Genomic DNA, 15939 nt, shown 5'->3' with positions numbered 1-15939 from the left:
GTTTTCCATGCACCAGGAGGCTGCACCAGGCTCCAGTCTGATCTGGCAGTGTTTCTACTGCTGGATGCCCTTCCTAACACCAACCACTCCATGAGTGTAGTGGGTGCTTTTTATGTGCCACCATCACAGGTGCTAAGGGAGGTTGGCAACGGCCACGATCGGTTGGTGCTTTTTACGTACCACCGGCATGGAAGCCAGTCAAGGCGGTGCTGGCATCAGCCATGTTCGGATGATGCATATTACGTGCCACTGGCATGGTGTAGGAAAATAGTTAGCTCCGAGCAAGTAGTAATGAATACAGAAAAACAACTTTCAGTGGTTTATTGAGACAGATGGTTGTAGACTTTTTTTTCTTTCTTTTATAAAAAAACAATGAGCTGAAAAATCTTCCTATTATATTTCTTGGTAGGTAACCAGGGTTGCCAAGTGTGCGAAAAAGAATACAAGAGTTATGGAATGGAATATGGGGAATGAATCATTGTGTCAACATGTACCTCTTTGCGAAAATGTAGCTTTAATCTAATCAAGATATCCTGGGCCTGAAGAGTAGCCAACGGTATACACCTCACTTGGATTTTACCACTTCTGAGGTTCCACTCACTATGAGCCGGGGTTTCCCCTACTCCATTCCATAACACTTGTGTGTCTATATATAAAAGAATAAACAGTATGGAAACTTGTAGATCCACAAAATTTATAGTTCTGTACAGCATATTATAATGCCCTACTTTATACATGTTTTCACTGCAACAACTACCCAAATATTGCAAATGCAGCTTTGCAATATTGTCAGCGCAACTTCATCAGGGTCCATTCATTTGGTCATCTTTGAAGCAAACTGACTGAAGTAAATTTTTGGTAGTGTTGTGTGGGAGGTGGAGGGTATTGTCATTTATAAGTATATGCTACTGACCTCAACTAGTTGCTGTCCGGAGTTAGGTGTAGTGTTGGTGAATCTCAGGAAGCATGGAAGTTTTGAAGGATGCAGTTTTGAAGAGGTCACCATCATTAAACCCGTTCCAATACAATGGTAAAGGACTAAGTAAATAAATAAATAAATAAATGAATGGTGAATAGGAAGGTGGGAACCCTTTCTCTCTCTCTCTTTCCCTCGACCCATCTGTCTATCTGACCGCCTGAGATAAATGTATATATAAATACCAAAATGATTAAAACTTCTAGGACCACATTGTGGTATACTGATCCACTCGTGGAACAGATAATTTCCAACATCCCTAAACTGTTCTATAGATCGATAGAAAAACACTTTCCTAAAAATAACAGGTACCACAAAATATCTAATAAACATAATGTACACCTCACCTTTTCCAATAGCTGCAACCTGGCACAAATAATAGTGGCTCATAATGCAAATAAACAATTCTGAATTGTAGGGAAGAAATAAGTGACAACAGAAGGGACATAGGCAATGAGAGTGTAGTAGCCTACCCTGAGATAAGGGGAAAATGCTGACAGGAGAATCAACAGTCAAGGGGAAACAACCCTAACAAATTTGTTCTCAGGCATAGAAATATTGAGTGCAGTGGGTGCTTTTTATGTGCCACCGGCACAGGTGCCAGGGGAGGCTAGCACTGGCATCGGCCACGTTTGGATGTTACTTTTTACGTGTCACTGGCACGGGTATCACAGCTACAATTCCATTTGATTTTTATTTTGATGTTGATGTACCTGACTCAATAGGTCTCCTCAAGCACAGCAGGTCACCCCACGATCCAAGGTAAGCACTGCAGGCTGTCCTGCGACCCAAGGCACTTTGGATGGGCTGGGGCTGCTATGTGAAGCTGGTGCAGGAAACAGCCATGAACTCACGTTATTTGTTGGGTCTTCGCAGTCACAGCATATCTCCAGAGGTCTTGGTCTTTCGTCATTGCCTCTGTGTGGCCCAACGTTTGAAGGTCATGCATATATATATATGTCTATGTGTATCTCTGTCTCTCTCTCTCTCTCTCTCTCCATATATATATACATATATATGTGTGTGTGTGTGTGTGTAGATATATATGTATGTATGCATGTATATATATATATATATATATATATATATATGTATATGTGTGTATATATATATAGAGAGAGAGAGTGAGAGAGAGCTCTTCAATATCTTCCCAAAGAAGCTGAGAGACCTGCATGGGGTGGATGCAGATGTCTTTAAAATAAAACTGGATGTCTTCCTGTCAGGTGTCCCAGATGAACCAACTTCACGGCAGGAGGTGCAGATGAGGGCAGCTGCATCGAACTCTCTCATGCACCAAATGGCAATTGCTAATAAGCACTCGTGAAGTAAAATCATGTAGCAACACCACATGGCAGTGCCCCAGCATGGCCACAGATCGTGAGCTGAAACTAAATAAAATAAAATAAAAATATATATGTATGTATATCATCATCATCATCATCATCGTTTAACGTCCGTTCTCCATGCTAGCATGGGTTGGATGGTTCGACCGGGGGATCTGGGAAGCCAGAAGGCTGCACCAGGCTCCAGTCTTATCTGGCAGTGTTTCTACAGCTGGATGCCCTTCCTAACGCCAACCACTCCGTGAGTGTAGTGGGTGCTTTTTACGTGCCACCTGCACAGGTGCTAGGCGAGGCTGGCAACGGCCACGGTCGGATTGGTGTATTTTATGTGCCACCGGCACGGAAGCCAGACGAGGCGGTGCTGGCATCGGCCACGAATCGGATAGTGCTTTTTACATACCACCAGACCAGGGATCCTGGCTGGTTCAATTCGATTTCGATTTCGATTTCGCTTGCCCCAACATGTCTTCGCAAGCAAGGGGGTTGGCATGGGTGCCATATATATATATATATATATATATATATATATATATATATATATATGTATATGTATGTATATGTATATACATGTATGTATATATATATATGTATATATATGTATATATGTATATGTATATGTATATGTATATATATATATATATATATATATATATATATATGTATATGTATATTATATGTATATATATATATATATATATATATATATATATATATAGATAGATAGAGAGAGAGAGAGAGAGAGAGAGAGAGAGAGAGAGAGAGACATATGTATGTATGTAAATTTTGGCACTGGGTCAGCCAAAACGATAAATATTGAGCATTGAATTCGATGGTCTATAACCCATTTGGCAATGTCCCTGCATGGCCACAATCCATTGACTGAAAGAAGTAAAACAATAAAAGCATAAAAGAGATTGGGAGGGCTTGTTTGAATTAGGAGCACTGTCCAAACTCTTGACAAAAATCATGCTAATATGGAGTCACTCAACCTGCTAGAAATAGCACCCAAATCATCCTCAACTCAAAACCTACTAATTTTTATTTTAAAACATGACAAATTGAAAAAATCTAATCTTGGGTACACTGGACGGTAATGAAATTTCAATACAGAAGTACTAACTCTGTTAATACTAACACCCTGGTATTGATTGCTAGCATGCTGAAGTAAGGTGACAAATGCTGGCAGATTTAATGGTTGATAATATTGATTCTCCTTTACTTCACTGGCAATCATTTCCAGATGTTCATCAATTCATCAATGCTGTCACTCTACCTAGGGTGGGAGCACCAACTAAAATTTCTGTTCTGGGCACTGTGCCTCTTTCTATGTCTAATACATACACACACACATACCATACATACATACATTCATACAAACATACTTACCATACATACATACCTATTTCTTTACTACCCACAAGGGGCTAAACACAGAAGGGACAAACAAGGACAGACAAACAGATTAAGTCAATTAAATCGAACCCAACGCATAGCTGGTACTTATTTAATCGACCCCGAAAGGATGAAAGGCAAAGTCGACCTCGGCGGAAATTCAACTTAGAACGTAACGGCAGGTGAAATACCGCCAGGCATTTCGCCCGGCGTGCTAATGTTTCTGCCAGCTCGCCGCCTTAATACATACATACATACCATACATGCATGCATACATCACATATTTAAAATAATCCACATATTTAAAATAATTACTATATGTAAATGTGTGTGTGTACATATATATACATACATACATACATACATACATACATCACATATTTAAAATAATCCACGTTTACTATAGATTTCTGGTATTGTATAGCCAACGATATAGAGTAACCAGCCTGAGTTTGCTGCACTTTACCTACACATGTGTGCACTGCTGTCTTTGTTTCCTCATAACTTTCAGAAAACTGGATATTTGTCAATCAAATTCTCTACAAGTATGTTTCAGATGGTGTTGATTCTGAATGTATCAGAGTTTGTTTTGTGATAAATTTTTCAAAAACAAGAAGATGTAATGCATGTCTGTATGTGTGAAATCTGACCAGTTTTTACTATTCTCATATTAAATTCTGATATAATTGTAATTTACTCATTTTGAAAGGTATTTCTCACAGTTTTCATTTAAAAATGCCTATTTTTCAGAAAGTTATCAGGAAACAAAGCTAACTCATGTGAATTTTCTGAAACTCCTCTCTCCACTCCACTGAGTATATTTTATTCACAACAATTCAGCTATAATTGGAACCTACTCCATCTGAAGCTTATTTGTTAAAAAATTCCTTAAAAACTACACATTCTTCTGGAGGTTATGGTGAAACAAACTCAGTGGGGCATATTTGCATATATATTATAGATATAATATATATATGCATATATATTATATATATATATATATATATATATATGTATATGGCCCCTGTGCAAAGACAATCCAAACACAGACAGGTGTTGTAATGAATGACCAGTAGAGTGGAAATGGCATGAGACTAGGGTGTCATTGCCAAGTCTGATGTCTCGGAAGTGTTCCGCGAACTGGTCAGCCAAGTAGTGTCCCATTTAACTGATGTACAGAGAAGGACAAAAAGAGCAGGTGATGCAGTAAATGACGTTATACATACATACATGCATATATACATACATACATATATATATATATATATATATATATATATATATATATATATATATATATATATATATATATATATATATATATATAATGCTTATATATATAATGTTTATATATATATATATATATATATATGGCACGTAAATACACCAATCTGACCGTACGACAGGCACCCATGCCAACCCCCTTGCTTGCGAAGACATGTTGGGGCAAGCGAAATCGAATCGAACCAGCCAGGTTCCCTGGTCTGGTGGTACGTAAAAAGCACTATCTGACTCGTGGCCGATGCCACTGCCGCCTCCACTGGCTTCCGTGCCGGTGGCACATAAAATACACCAATCTGACCGTACAACAGGCACCCATGCCAACCCCCTTGCTTGCGAAGACATGTTGGGGCAAGCGAAATCGAAATCGAATTGAACCAGCCAGGATCCCTGGTCTGGTGGTACGTAAAAAGCACCATCCGACTCGTAGCCGATGCCAGCACCGCCTTGTCTGGCTTCCGTGCCGGTGGCACATAAAATACACCAATCCGACCGTGGCCGTTGCCAGCCTCGCCTGGCACCTATGCAGGTGGCACGTAAAAAGCACCCACTACACTCACGGAGTGGTTGGCGTTAGGAAGGGCATCCAGCTGTAGAAACACTGCCAGATAAGACTGGAGCCTGGTGCAGCCTTCTGGCTTCCCAGATCCCCGGTCGAACCGCCCAACCCATGCTAGCATGGAGAACGGACGTTAAACGACGATGATGATGATATATAATGTTTATATATATATATATATACATATATTATTAAGCAGGTGCTTGGAGCAAAAACTACGATATTTTGATGAAAACTTTAAAATAAAAAGTTTGTATTATAGAACTAGGGGCAATCTAATGGCAGTCAGTATCAAAAGGCTTTTAAAATAGTTGTTTTTAACTCCTTATAAATTTTCTTATTTACTTATTTGTTATTATTTTTCATTTACATTTTTATTTATTTATTTCTACTCCCAGTTCATATAGATGAAAGGAACGAGTTTAATACACATGAAGAAATAATAAAAGAAAAGATAAACAAAAACAACAGAGAGGGAACCCTTAAAAGAAGAAAAAAAAGAAAAACAAAAGAAAACATTGTTATATTTGGAGGTGAATGTAGTTTGGTTATGGAATCTTCTCCAGAAAAAGAATATTTGTGCACCCTGACTCCTGAACTCATAAAGAAGGCTGAGAAGGAGTTAAACGAGAAACCTCAATGGCGGGAAAGAGATATTCAAGCTCTCAGAGATATGGTGAACAAACAGCAAGGTTTGATATTTCTGATTCCATCTGTCTGTCTCTCTCTCTCTTTTATTCTATTGGTCTCTTTTGTTAAACTGGTAAGTTATGGGGACATAGACAAACCAACACTGACTGACAAGTGTTGGTGGGGGACAAACACACACAGACTCCCATAAACACACACAAACATGTACATATATATATATATATATATACAAGAGGCTGCTTTCAGTTTCCGTCTACAAAATCAACTCACAAGGCTTTGGCTGGCTCGAGCTTATAGCAGAAGACACTTCTGCCTGGTGCCATGCAATCAGACTGAACCTGAATCTGTGCATTTAAGGAGCAAACTTCTCACCACACATCCTGCACAATAAAAGCATGAGAACTTGTTTAGATTTAGTGACACCATTTTACTAAACATACACAAAGTGGTTTTTTGTTACTTAATGTAAATTATATCGTCATGACAACAGTCATGATGATATAATTTACAAGCAGTGCTCTTTTCTGCAAGTCCCCACCCTTATTGCAGCCCCTATTTGTTCCATGTACTTCTCAAGATTTTTACTCACTGTTCCCAGGGCTCTGACAATTATTGGTTCTACTACCACCTTTTTCATCGACCACAACTGCTTAACCCCACAAGCTAACCTGTCATATCTCTCGACTTTTCTTTCTTCCTACATACCTTGTTGCCAACTGGGCATGCTATATCTGTGATCCAGCATCGTTTGCTTTCTTTCCCAATTAACACTATGTCTGGCTTCCTATTCTCTATCTCATGGTCGCACTGAATCATAAAATACCCATAGGATCTTTGCATTATCATTTTCGATGATGCTTTCGGGTTTATGTTCATACTACTTTTTTTGTTCTGTCAAGTCCATACTTGTTGCAAAGTGTCCAATGGACAATCCTTGCTATATTATCATGACATCTCTTATATTCCTTCTGGGCTCCTGGTGTACATTGACTGGTAATATGCCATAGGGTTTCACCATTTTGTCCACAAATTTTGCACTTTCCAATGTGTTGTCTATTCTGTATTTGATGTAATTGGTTCTTAATGCTTGCTCTTGGGCAGCACAGAGTAGAGCCTCCATTTCCAGTTTTAAATCACTTTTAGTTATCCACAGCCATCTTTTTTCTCTGTCTGTCTCATCTTCAACATCCCTATGAAATTCTCCATGCATTCTTTTCTTTATCCACCTATTTTCTTATTCATTCATTCTTAAGTCCTTGGAGATGGCTAAGAAAAAGTGATCTGAAAGGATACACTGAGGCAATGATATGCAGCACCCAGGAACAAACTCTAAGAACTAACTATATCAAGTTCAGTTATTATTATTATTATTAATATTATTATTATTATTATTATTATTATTATTATTATTATTATTATTATTACTATTATTACTATTATTATTACTATTATTACTATTATTATTAATATTATTATTATTATTATTATTATTATTATTATTATTATTATTATTATTACTATTAATATCATTGACAGATCTCTTTGCCCGAACAGATGACGCATTTCTACTCAGATTTCTCCGTGCCAGGAAATTTGACTATGATCGAGCATTTAGCCTACTTTTGAATTTTTACCGAATGAAGGCTGAGAACAAAGACTTGTTTGTTGACCTGAAACCCTCGACAATACAGCATGTGCTGAGGTCAGGCCTGCTCACAGCTCTGGAGCACAGAGATCGTGAAGGACGTAAAGTGATTGTTCTCAAACCAGGTAAGTTGTATAAAAGGGGATTCTGACGATCTTCCCTTGGTTGGTCAAGTGATTCTAGCAATTGGCAGACTATTAAAACATAAGATCAAGGGTTTGGGTTTCAAACCTTGTTAGTGCTACAACTACTGTGTTTTTTTTGTTCCTCCCACTGAGCTAATTACATCCCTCTGCCTGCCTCACTTTCTTCTAAATTAGTGGTTCTTAACCCTTTGCCTATCAAAAGCATTTTCATAAGTTTCCTCTATATGACCATGCATGTTTTTCAGACTTACAGCTAGCCCTTATTTCATATGTTCTTAATAATATAAAGCTTTCCTTTCATAAGTCCCAAATTACTCTAATGTATAAATATATATATATATATATATATATATATATGTATGTATGTATAGGTATATGTATATATATATATATACATATATATATATATATATACATGTGTGCATATGTTTGTGTATCTATGTTTGTCCCACCATCATTGCTTGACAACCAATGTTTGGTGTATTTATGTTGCCATAACTTAGCAGTTCGGCAAAACACAAAGAAGTCCTGGGGTTGATTTGTTTAACTAATGGTGATGCTCTAGCATGGCTGCAACGACTGAAACGAATAAAAGAATAAAGGAATATATATGCATAACACATGTACATACAACACACACACAGACACACACATATATATATATATATATATATACATACACACCTTCGAGACATGGAGTAGATGAAACAGGGACAACTGAAGAAGGGGAATATTCCTTGTGTTGTATGTCTTGTACTCTGCTTTTTTTTGTTGTTTGAAAAAAATTTTGTTTCTATGTTTTCGTCTTTCATTGTGTTCAACGTTTTTTTGATGTCCTGTACCCATATATGCATGTATATATACATATATATCATCATCATCATCATCATCGTTTAACGTCCGCTTTCCATATATATATATATATATATATATATATATATATTGGAAATGTATATCATATATGAAACATGTAGTAGTAGTACGGGGGCATGCACCGTGATAGTGTATTGCTATTTTGAGCTGAGAGGGGTATGCTAGATTCCCTTGTTCGAAAATATAAGCACACAGATTGTGTTGTATAGCCAGCTGCAGACGATGTTTCCTGGAGCTAAATTACAGCAACATTTGTCCTAAACCTGCACTACCATGTTATGTTGGCAAACAAACTTTACTACAAAGTACTGTTGCTGAATATCTCTCGTTGTGAGATTTAAAAATAGCAATTTTCTATCTGATACTTTCCTGATTATTCTGGCTGTGCCAAGGAGCCAAAACTTTTGTAATAGTTCTGTTGGGAATTCTGTTCTGGTTTTCTTTATATTCCTCTTGATGCTTTCAGATACTGTCCCCAAGGATCCAATGATAATTGGCACTGTCTTCACTTCCTTCATTTTCCATAGCTGGGCTATTTTGTACTTAAGACGATTGTATATGTCTATTTTTTTTTACCTTCTTTCTTGACTATTCGTGCGTCAAAGGGGCACACAACATCAATTATATAGCACATGCTTCACTTTCTCTATGACCAATAGGTCTGGTTTGTTATATTCAAGCACCTGATCTGTTTGGATTGGGAAATCCCACAGTCAGGTTTGTAAGAATAAACGAGTGTATCTGAAGCATGTTTAGTTCATGGCACCAACCATACTTTGGGTTTCCTTACTTTGGGACTGGAATCTCAATAAGCTCCCAAGTTTGATATGTATGCAACATTCCACACTTGTCAGTCTCCTTCCTCCATTTGCTCTTTTTCATGTTTAGGCAATCAGTGTCTGCACGTGGATGATGGGCTCCGTGCATCGTTAGGAGCTTTCTTGTCTTCTCGTCCAACCCCTTTAGCTCATCTTCTCTCACTCTAGAATTCCAGCATCATACTGAACTACTATGACTGTGTGTGAGTTTATTGCAAAAATTATGTTTCTGGAATTGAGCTTTGAAGCCAATATTTTTCTCACTCACCACAGGTACTCTTTCTTTGTCTTTTCTTTTGTATCGTTGTGCTTAATTCCATCTTCTTCAAGTATTCCCAGGTATTTTTAACTGGTTTGAGGTTCAATTGCTTTCATCATTTCATCACTTGGCATACAAATGCCTTCGGGCCTAACAAGCTTTCCTTGTCTCATCACCATTGCAGCACATTTTGAGAGTTCAAATACTTTCTTGAAAACCTCACACAAGAAGAAAATCCACACAGACTGGACTAGACTGTCAGTTCTGCCTTATTTTTGGTGAACATCTTCAAGCCATTGAGCAATAGCAGGTGGTTAAGTTTTCTCTTACCACTTCTCAGATCATACCCCCACTTTGTCTTCTCCAGTATTTCACCCTCATATCATTTCCCTCACCCCCCCCCATATACTGTATTATCATTAGCATTCCCCTACTTTTCGCTCTCCTTTCTGTACCGACAGTCATCACTTGCTCTCCCCTGCCTCCCAACTCATATGTCTCATCACTCACTCCTCTCACTTGTCTACCAGTCACTACCTCCAGCTCTCACTCCTACCCAGCCTCTACAGTTATCACCTACCTTTCCCTACTTTCCTTCTAACATACATTTCTCTCCAACCATCCCTCAACCCTTCTTCTTCATTCATTATATTCACTCCCTCACTCAACCCTCATCTCTAACCATCCCTCACTCACCCCCATCATGCCTACAAACTATGTATGTATATAAATATATATACATATATATATATATATTATATATATATATATATATATATATTATATTTATATATGCAGGGCGCAGCATGGCTGTGTGGTAAGTAGCTTGCTAACCAACCACATGGTTTCTGGGTTCAATCCCACTGCGTGGCATCTTGGGTCAAGTGTCTTCTGCTATAGCCCCGGGCGACCAATGCCTTGTGAGTGGATTTGGTAGACCGAAACTGAAGAAGCCCGTCGTATATATGTATATATATAATATTGATGTGTGTCTGTGTTTGTCTCCCTAGCATTGCTTGACAACCGATGCTGGTGTGTGTTTACGTCCCCGTCACTTAGCGGTTCGGCAAAAGAGACCGATAGAATAAGTACTGGGCTTACAAAGAATAAGTCCCGGGGTCGATTTGCTCAACTAAAGGCGGTGCTCCAGCATGGCCGCAGTCAAATGACTGAAACAAGTAAAAGAGTAACTGGTTATTTTTTATTTTTCAAAAATATATAGATGTATATAAATATATATATATACAGGCGCAGGAGTGGCTGTGTGGTAAGTAGCTTGGGATACCAGACAAAATTATTTCTGCCATCAAGGTCCTCTACACAGATACCTCTTCAACCATCTAAACCCTGATGGAGAAACATCATCTTTCTATCAAAGCCGGAATACTGCAGGGAGACACACTCGCCCCATTTCTTTTCATCATTGTTGTTGATTATGTGCTACGTAATGTCAGTTGATACCATCTCTGGCAAGGGCTTTGAAATAAACCAAGAAGTTCCAGACACCCAGCTGAGTACTTGAGACAGACACTGACTTTGCTGACGACATCGCTCTTATCAGTGATTCTCTCTCCATGCCCAGTCTCTTTTACAATCTCTTGAACAAGCCAGTTGATACCATCTTCTGGCAAGGGCTTTGAAATAAAACCAAGAAGTTCCAGACACCCAGACTGAGTACTTGACAGACACTGACTTTGCTGACGACTCGCTCTTATCAGTGATTCTCTCTCCAATTGCCCAGTCTCTTTTACAATCTCTTGAACAAGGCCTCAAATTGTGTATGGTCTTTACCTCAATGAGGCCAAAACTGAATACATAAACAGTGCCTGTAAAAACCCCCCTGCTGCCCGCGATTGCACATCATCCATACTCTCAACAATGCACCCTTAAATATGGTTTCTGATTATAAATATCTTTGGGTCATACATATCATCATCTGGAAAAGACTTTCTAACTAGAAAGGGTATGGCCTGGTCAGCTTGTAATGACATGCATAAGATCTGGTCATCAAATCTAAGTCGAGACTTCAAACTTGAAATATCAAAGCCACAGTCGAACCAATTCTACATATGCTCAGAAACTGGACGTTATCAAAGAAGCTTGAGAGGCAGTTGGATGGAACCTACACTCGCCTCCTTATGAGAGCTCAAAATCTCTCGTGGAAGCGCCATCCCAACCAAAATGCAAATATATGGGAAACTACCACCTGTGTCATCTCTTGTGAAAGGTAGGAGAGTCCAGTTTGCTGGACAATTGTTGTAGAGCTGAAAAAGAAGTAATTTTCTACTTTCTCCTCTGGAAGTCATCTACTCGCAATACCAGAGGGCGCACACTCTCCTACCCTGATGTAATCTCCAGGGATACAGGCATCCAGCAACAGGACCTCCGTAATGCTATGATGGACCGTAAAGTCTGGCGTAGCATGGTAAATTCCATTGTCTCGACCACAGTCGAACAATGAAATGATGATTGCTTACTAACCACATGGTTCCGGGTTCAGTCCCACTGCGTGGCACCTTGGGCAAGTGTCTTCTACTATAGCCTCGGGCCGACCAAAGCCTTGTGAGTGGATTTGGTAGAGGAAACTGAAAGAAGCCCGTCGTATATATGTATATACATATATGTGTGTGTGTGTGTTTGTGTGTCTGTGTTTGTCCCCCTAGCATTGCTTGACAACCGATGCTGGTGTATTTATGTCCCCGTTACTTAGCGGTTCGGCAAAAGATTTCGATAGAATAAGTCCCGGGGTCGAGTTGCTCGATTAAAGGCGGTGCTCCAGCATGGCCGCAGTCAAATGACTGAAACAAGTAAAAGACTATATAATATATATATATAGATGTATCTAAATATATATATATATAATATATATATATAATATATGATTATATGTATATATATGTATATATATATGCATATATATATATGCATATGTATATATAATATATATATATATATTATATTATATATATATATATATATATATGCAATATATATTGTATAATAGATATATATTAATACAATACACACACATATTTATGTACTGCACTGATGGGTGGCATCATCTAATTACTGAATCCCAAAACATGTTTAACAGATGTGATAAAGGAATTCCAAGTTTACAACCCATGTTTATTCTTTCATGTTTTTTAGATACACACACACATACACGTCAACATACATATATGTTTATATAGACACACACACACTGAGGTGTGTGTCAAAGTGCATAGCACTCAATATAATGAATATGGTTGGTTTATGCAAACAGAGAAACCTGTCAATCCTTGTTAGTTTCAAAGTTACTTAATGTGTATATACAAGTGAGAGATATTTTTCATCTGTTGCAGGCAGATGGAACCCAGAGACATTTCCACTTTTTGATATGTACAAAACTTGGTTTGTCATCCTTTCAAAATTGATTGAAGTAAGTGTTTATGTGATACCATGTATTATCTTGAAATTTTTTATTGTTCTTGAGACAAAACACTTCATCTTACGTAGCTCTGTGATCACTTCGACACCTGATGCACTTTGGTACACTTGCACCTGTTCAGGTAATGTCGGTTGTATGGAGGGAATGAGCAGATGCATGGCACAAATATTGGGTCACGATAAGCAAACCATTTGTGAAGTTCGTTCAGCAAGAAATTGCAGAAGCATCATGCTCTTGGATTATGAGAGACTGCCATTAATTAACATTAACTTTGAAGGAATATATATCTGGAATTTTCCTAATTACAGCCGTTTAATCAGTTTAAAAGTTATCATCAATCTCTAAATCAAAATGGATGGGATTGGTAGACCAGAGGAATTTCATATTCCAACAAATCCTCTTCAATGAGGTAAGAATTTTAAGTTAAGGATTCGAGCCACTTATTCACATTTGGGTAACTCTTGTTTCTGGTGAAACACAATCAGGGAATGATACCAAATTTTCAAATTTCTTAAACCTTTTTAGATTACTCTGTCAAAAGAAATGCATATTTATCCACATTGTTTTGAATTAATCATATTTTACCATTTCTTAGCTTCAAGATTTCAATGATGTGGTTGTATATCTTTAGAATGACATTGTAGGGTAGGTGCAAAAGGTTAGATCTGGTTGGTTTGAACATAAAATGAATAGAATATTTGGGCCTGATGTGGCCAGCTTAAATGCTAAAGGGTTAAAGCTGCTGAATAAATTATGCAATCTCATACAAAAATAAATGTAAATATAATATCTGTTAATTTCTGAAGTTCTGAAGAATGATGTCCTCATCCAAAATGTTTTAGAATTCACGAAGAGACAACATCTGTATCTCAAAGCTCTCAAGAATTACAATGGATGTTTGGGTTCTTTGTATACTTTACTATCCCATATTTAAATGCAAATGTGGGAGGCTTTTCTTAAATGTAGGGTTTTTCAGCATTTGGTCCCTATTATAAAATCAGTAAATGGCTTCTTAAAGAGATATGTGGGGTTACTGTTTAGCTACAGGTCATGCTTGGATGAAGTCGATTTATGATCGAAAAAAGCTTTCCATTCCTGACCTTCACTTCTTATTGTTTTGCAGACATTGTTTAGGATTCCATTATCCAACGTGCCTGTTTTATTATTATTATTATTATATTATTATTATTATTATTATTACTTTTTATTTGTTAGATCAGAGAGTAGGGTGTGAGTGACTGGTGCTTCTTGTAAGTTGGCCAACTACAGTAGCATTCTTGTTGGTTGTATGTGGGTTCATGTGTATGTACTACCCTTAATACTGCTTTCATTTCTACCACTGCTGCTGCCTCCACCCCCTCCCTTCACCAAAAACGACATCACTATGACAACCATCTACAACTAACCACCACCATCATCACATCTTCCCTTACTGCTACAACTGCTACTACCACAACTAACAATGATACCACTACCATCATTCCTACTGCCAGAGAAGGCCACATTGAATAATGTAGTCTTAGGTATACTGTGTCATGGAATAAGATGGGAAGGTCACTACTGGAACATGCTGCTCATTCTTGTTCAATCAGAGCTAATTTTGAGCTAAGTACCAACGGTACTACAACCACCACCATCACTACCACCACCACCATCACTACCACCACCACCACCACTACTACTGCCACTATCAGGACTTTCACTACCATCACTACAATGAACATCACTACATCACCAGCAACATAAACATGACAACCACACTGCCACCACAAGCACTACTACTAACATCACCTTCAGTCACCACCACCACCACACCTGCTCATACTACTACTACTACTACTGCTGCTGCACATGTTTTCCACCACCACCACTTCTACTACCACCTCCAACACCACACCACAATCACAACTATCCTCACCCAGACCACCACCAACATTACTACTACTACTACTACTACTACTACTACTACTACTACTACTACTACTACTACAGCTACTACTACTACTACTACTGCATGTCCTCCAACATCACCGCCCTCATCCTGACTTTCACACTCTGTCTGTTTCAGGATGAAGAAACCCAAGTGAATGGTATCATAACAATAATGGACCTAAAGGATGTGGGTTGGGTCCAAGTGAGGGCTCTGAGTCCGTTTTATGCCAAGAAAGTCACTTCAATGATACAAGTAATGTATATCAGCTTTGTAGCCTCTTCTTCCTCCTCCTCCTCCCTCTCACCCTCCTCTCCTGCTTCCCCTTCCCCACCGCCACTTTCTGCCCCTCCCTCATCTCCTCCTCTCCTTCCCTTCCTCTCCCTATCCCCCTCTTTTCCCACCTCCTTATCGTCAATGTAACATTTGCTCCTGCTTTTTACATTCCAGGTTGAACCTGCACTGAAAGTCAACGTCACCTATCCTCATCCCTTCAGGATTCATAAAACATAGGATCGCTGAAGCACTGGGTTTCATTTCATTGACTAATTTCTAAAACAATGTTTCTCAACTGGGGTTCTGCAAAAAGTTCCTAGGGGTTCCGCAAGAAAGAGTGAGATAAGCTAATGCTAA

The 15939-nt window shown here is 38.4% G+C and overlaps 1 protein-coding gene across 3 annotated transcripts in view; it reads left to right on the top strand.

Moving 5' to 3' along the window:
• Positions 1–15939, top strand: part of LOC115224025 (alpha-tocopherol transfer protein-like) — a 54792-nt gene that overhangs the window by 12961 nt on the left and 25892 nt on the right. For all 3 annotated transcript variants that reach the window (XM_036512954.1, XM_029794819.2, XM_029794820.2), the window contains exons 2-5: positions 5950–6243; positions 7739–7972; positions 13291–13367; positions 15445–15561. In XM_036512954.1, the coding sequence (XP_036368847.1) occupies positions 6102–6243; positions 7739–7972; positions 13291–13367; positions 15445–15561 (570 nt within the window). In that variant the 5' untranslated portion in view covers positions 5950–6101. The remainder of the gene's footprint in view (positions 1–5949; positions 6244–7738; positions 7973–13290; positions 13368–15444; positions 15562–15939) is intronic.

Source organism: Octopus sinensis, linkage group LG24 (genome assembly GCF_006345805.1).
Source record: "Octopus sinensis linkage group LG24, ASM634580v1, whole genome shotgun sequence".
In the NCBI taxonomy this organism is placed as follows: domain Eukaryota; kingdom Metazoa; phylum Mollusca; class Cephalopoda; order Octopoda; family Octopodidae; genus Octopus; species Octopus sinensis.
The sequence above is the reverse complement of the archived record's forward strand: the minus strand, read 5'-3'. Positions and strand labels throughout refer to the sequence as shown.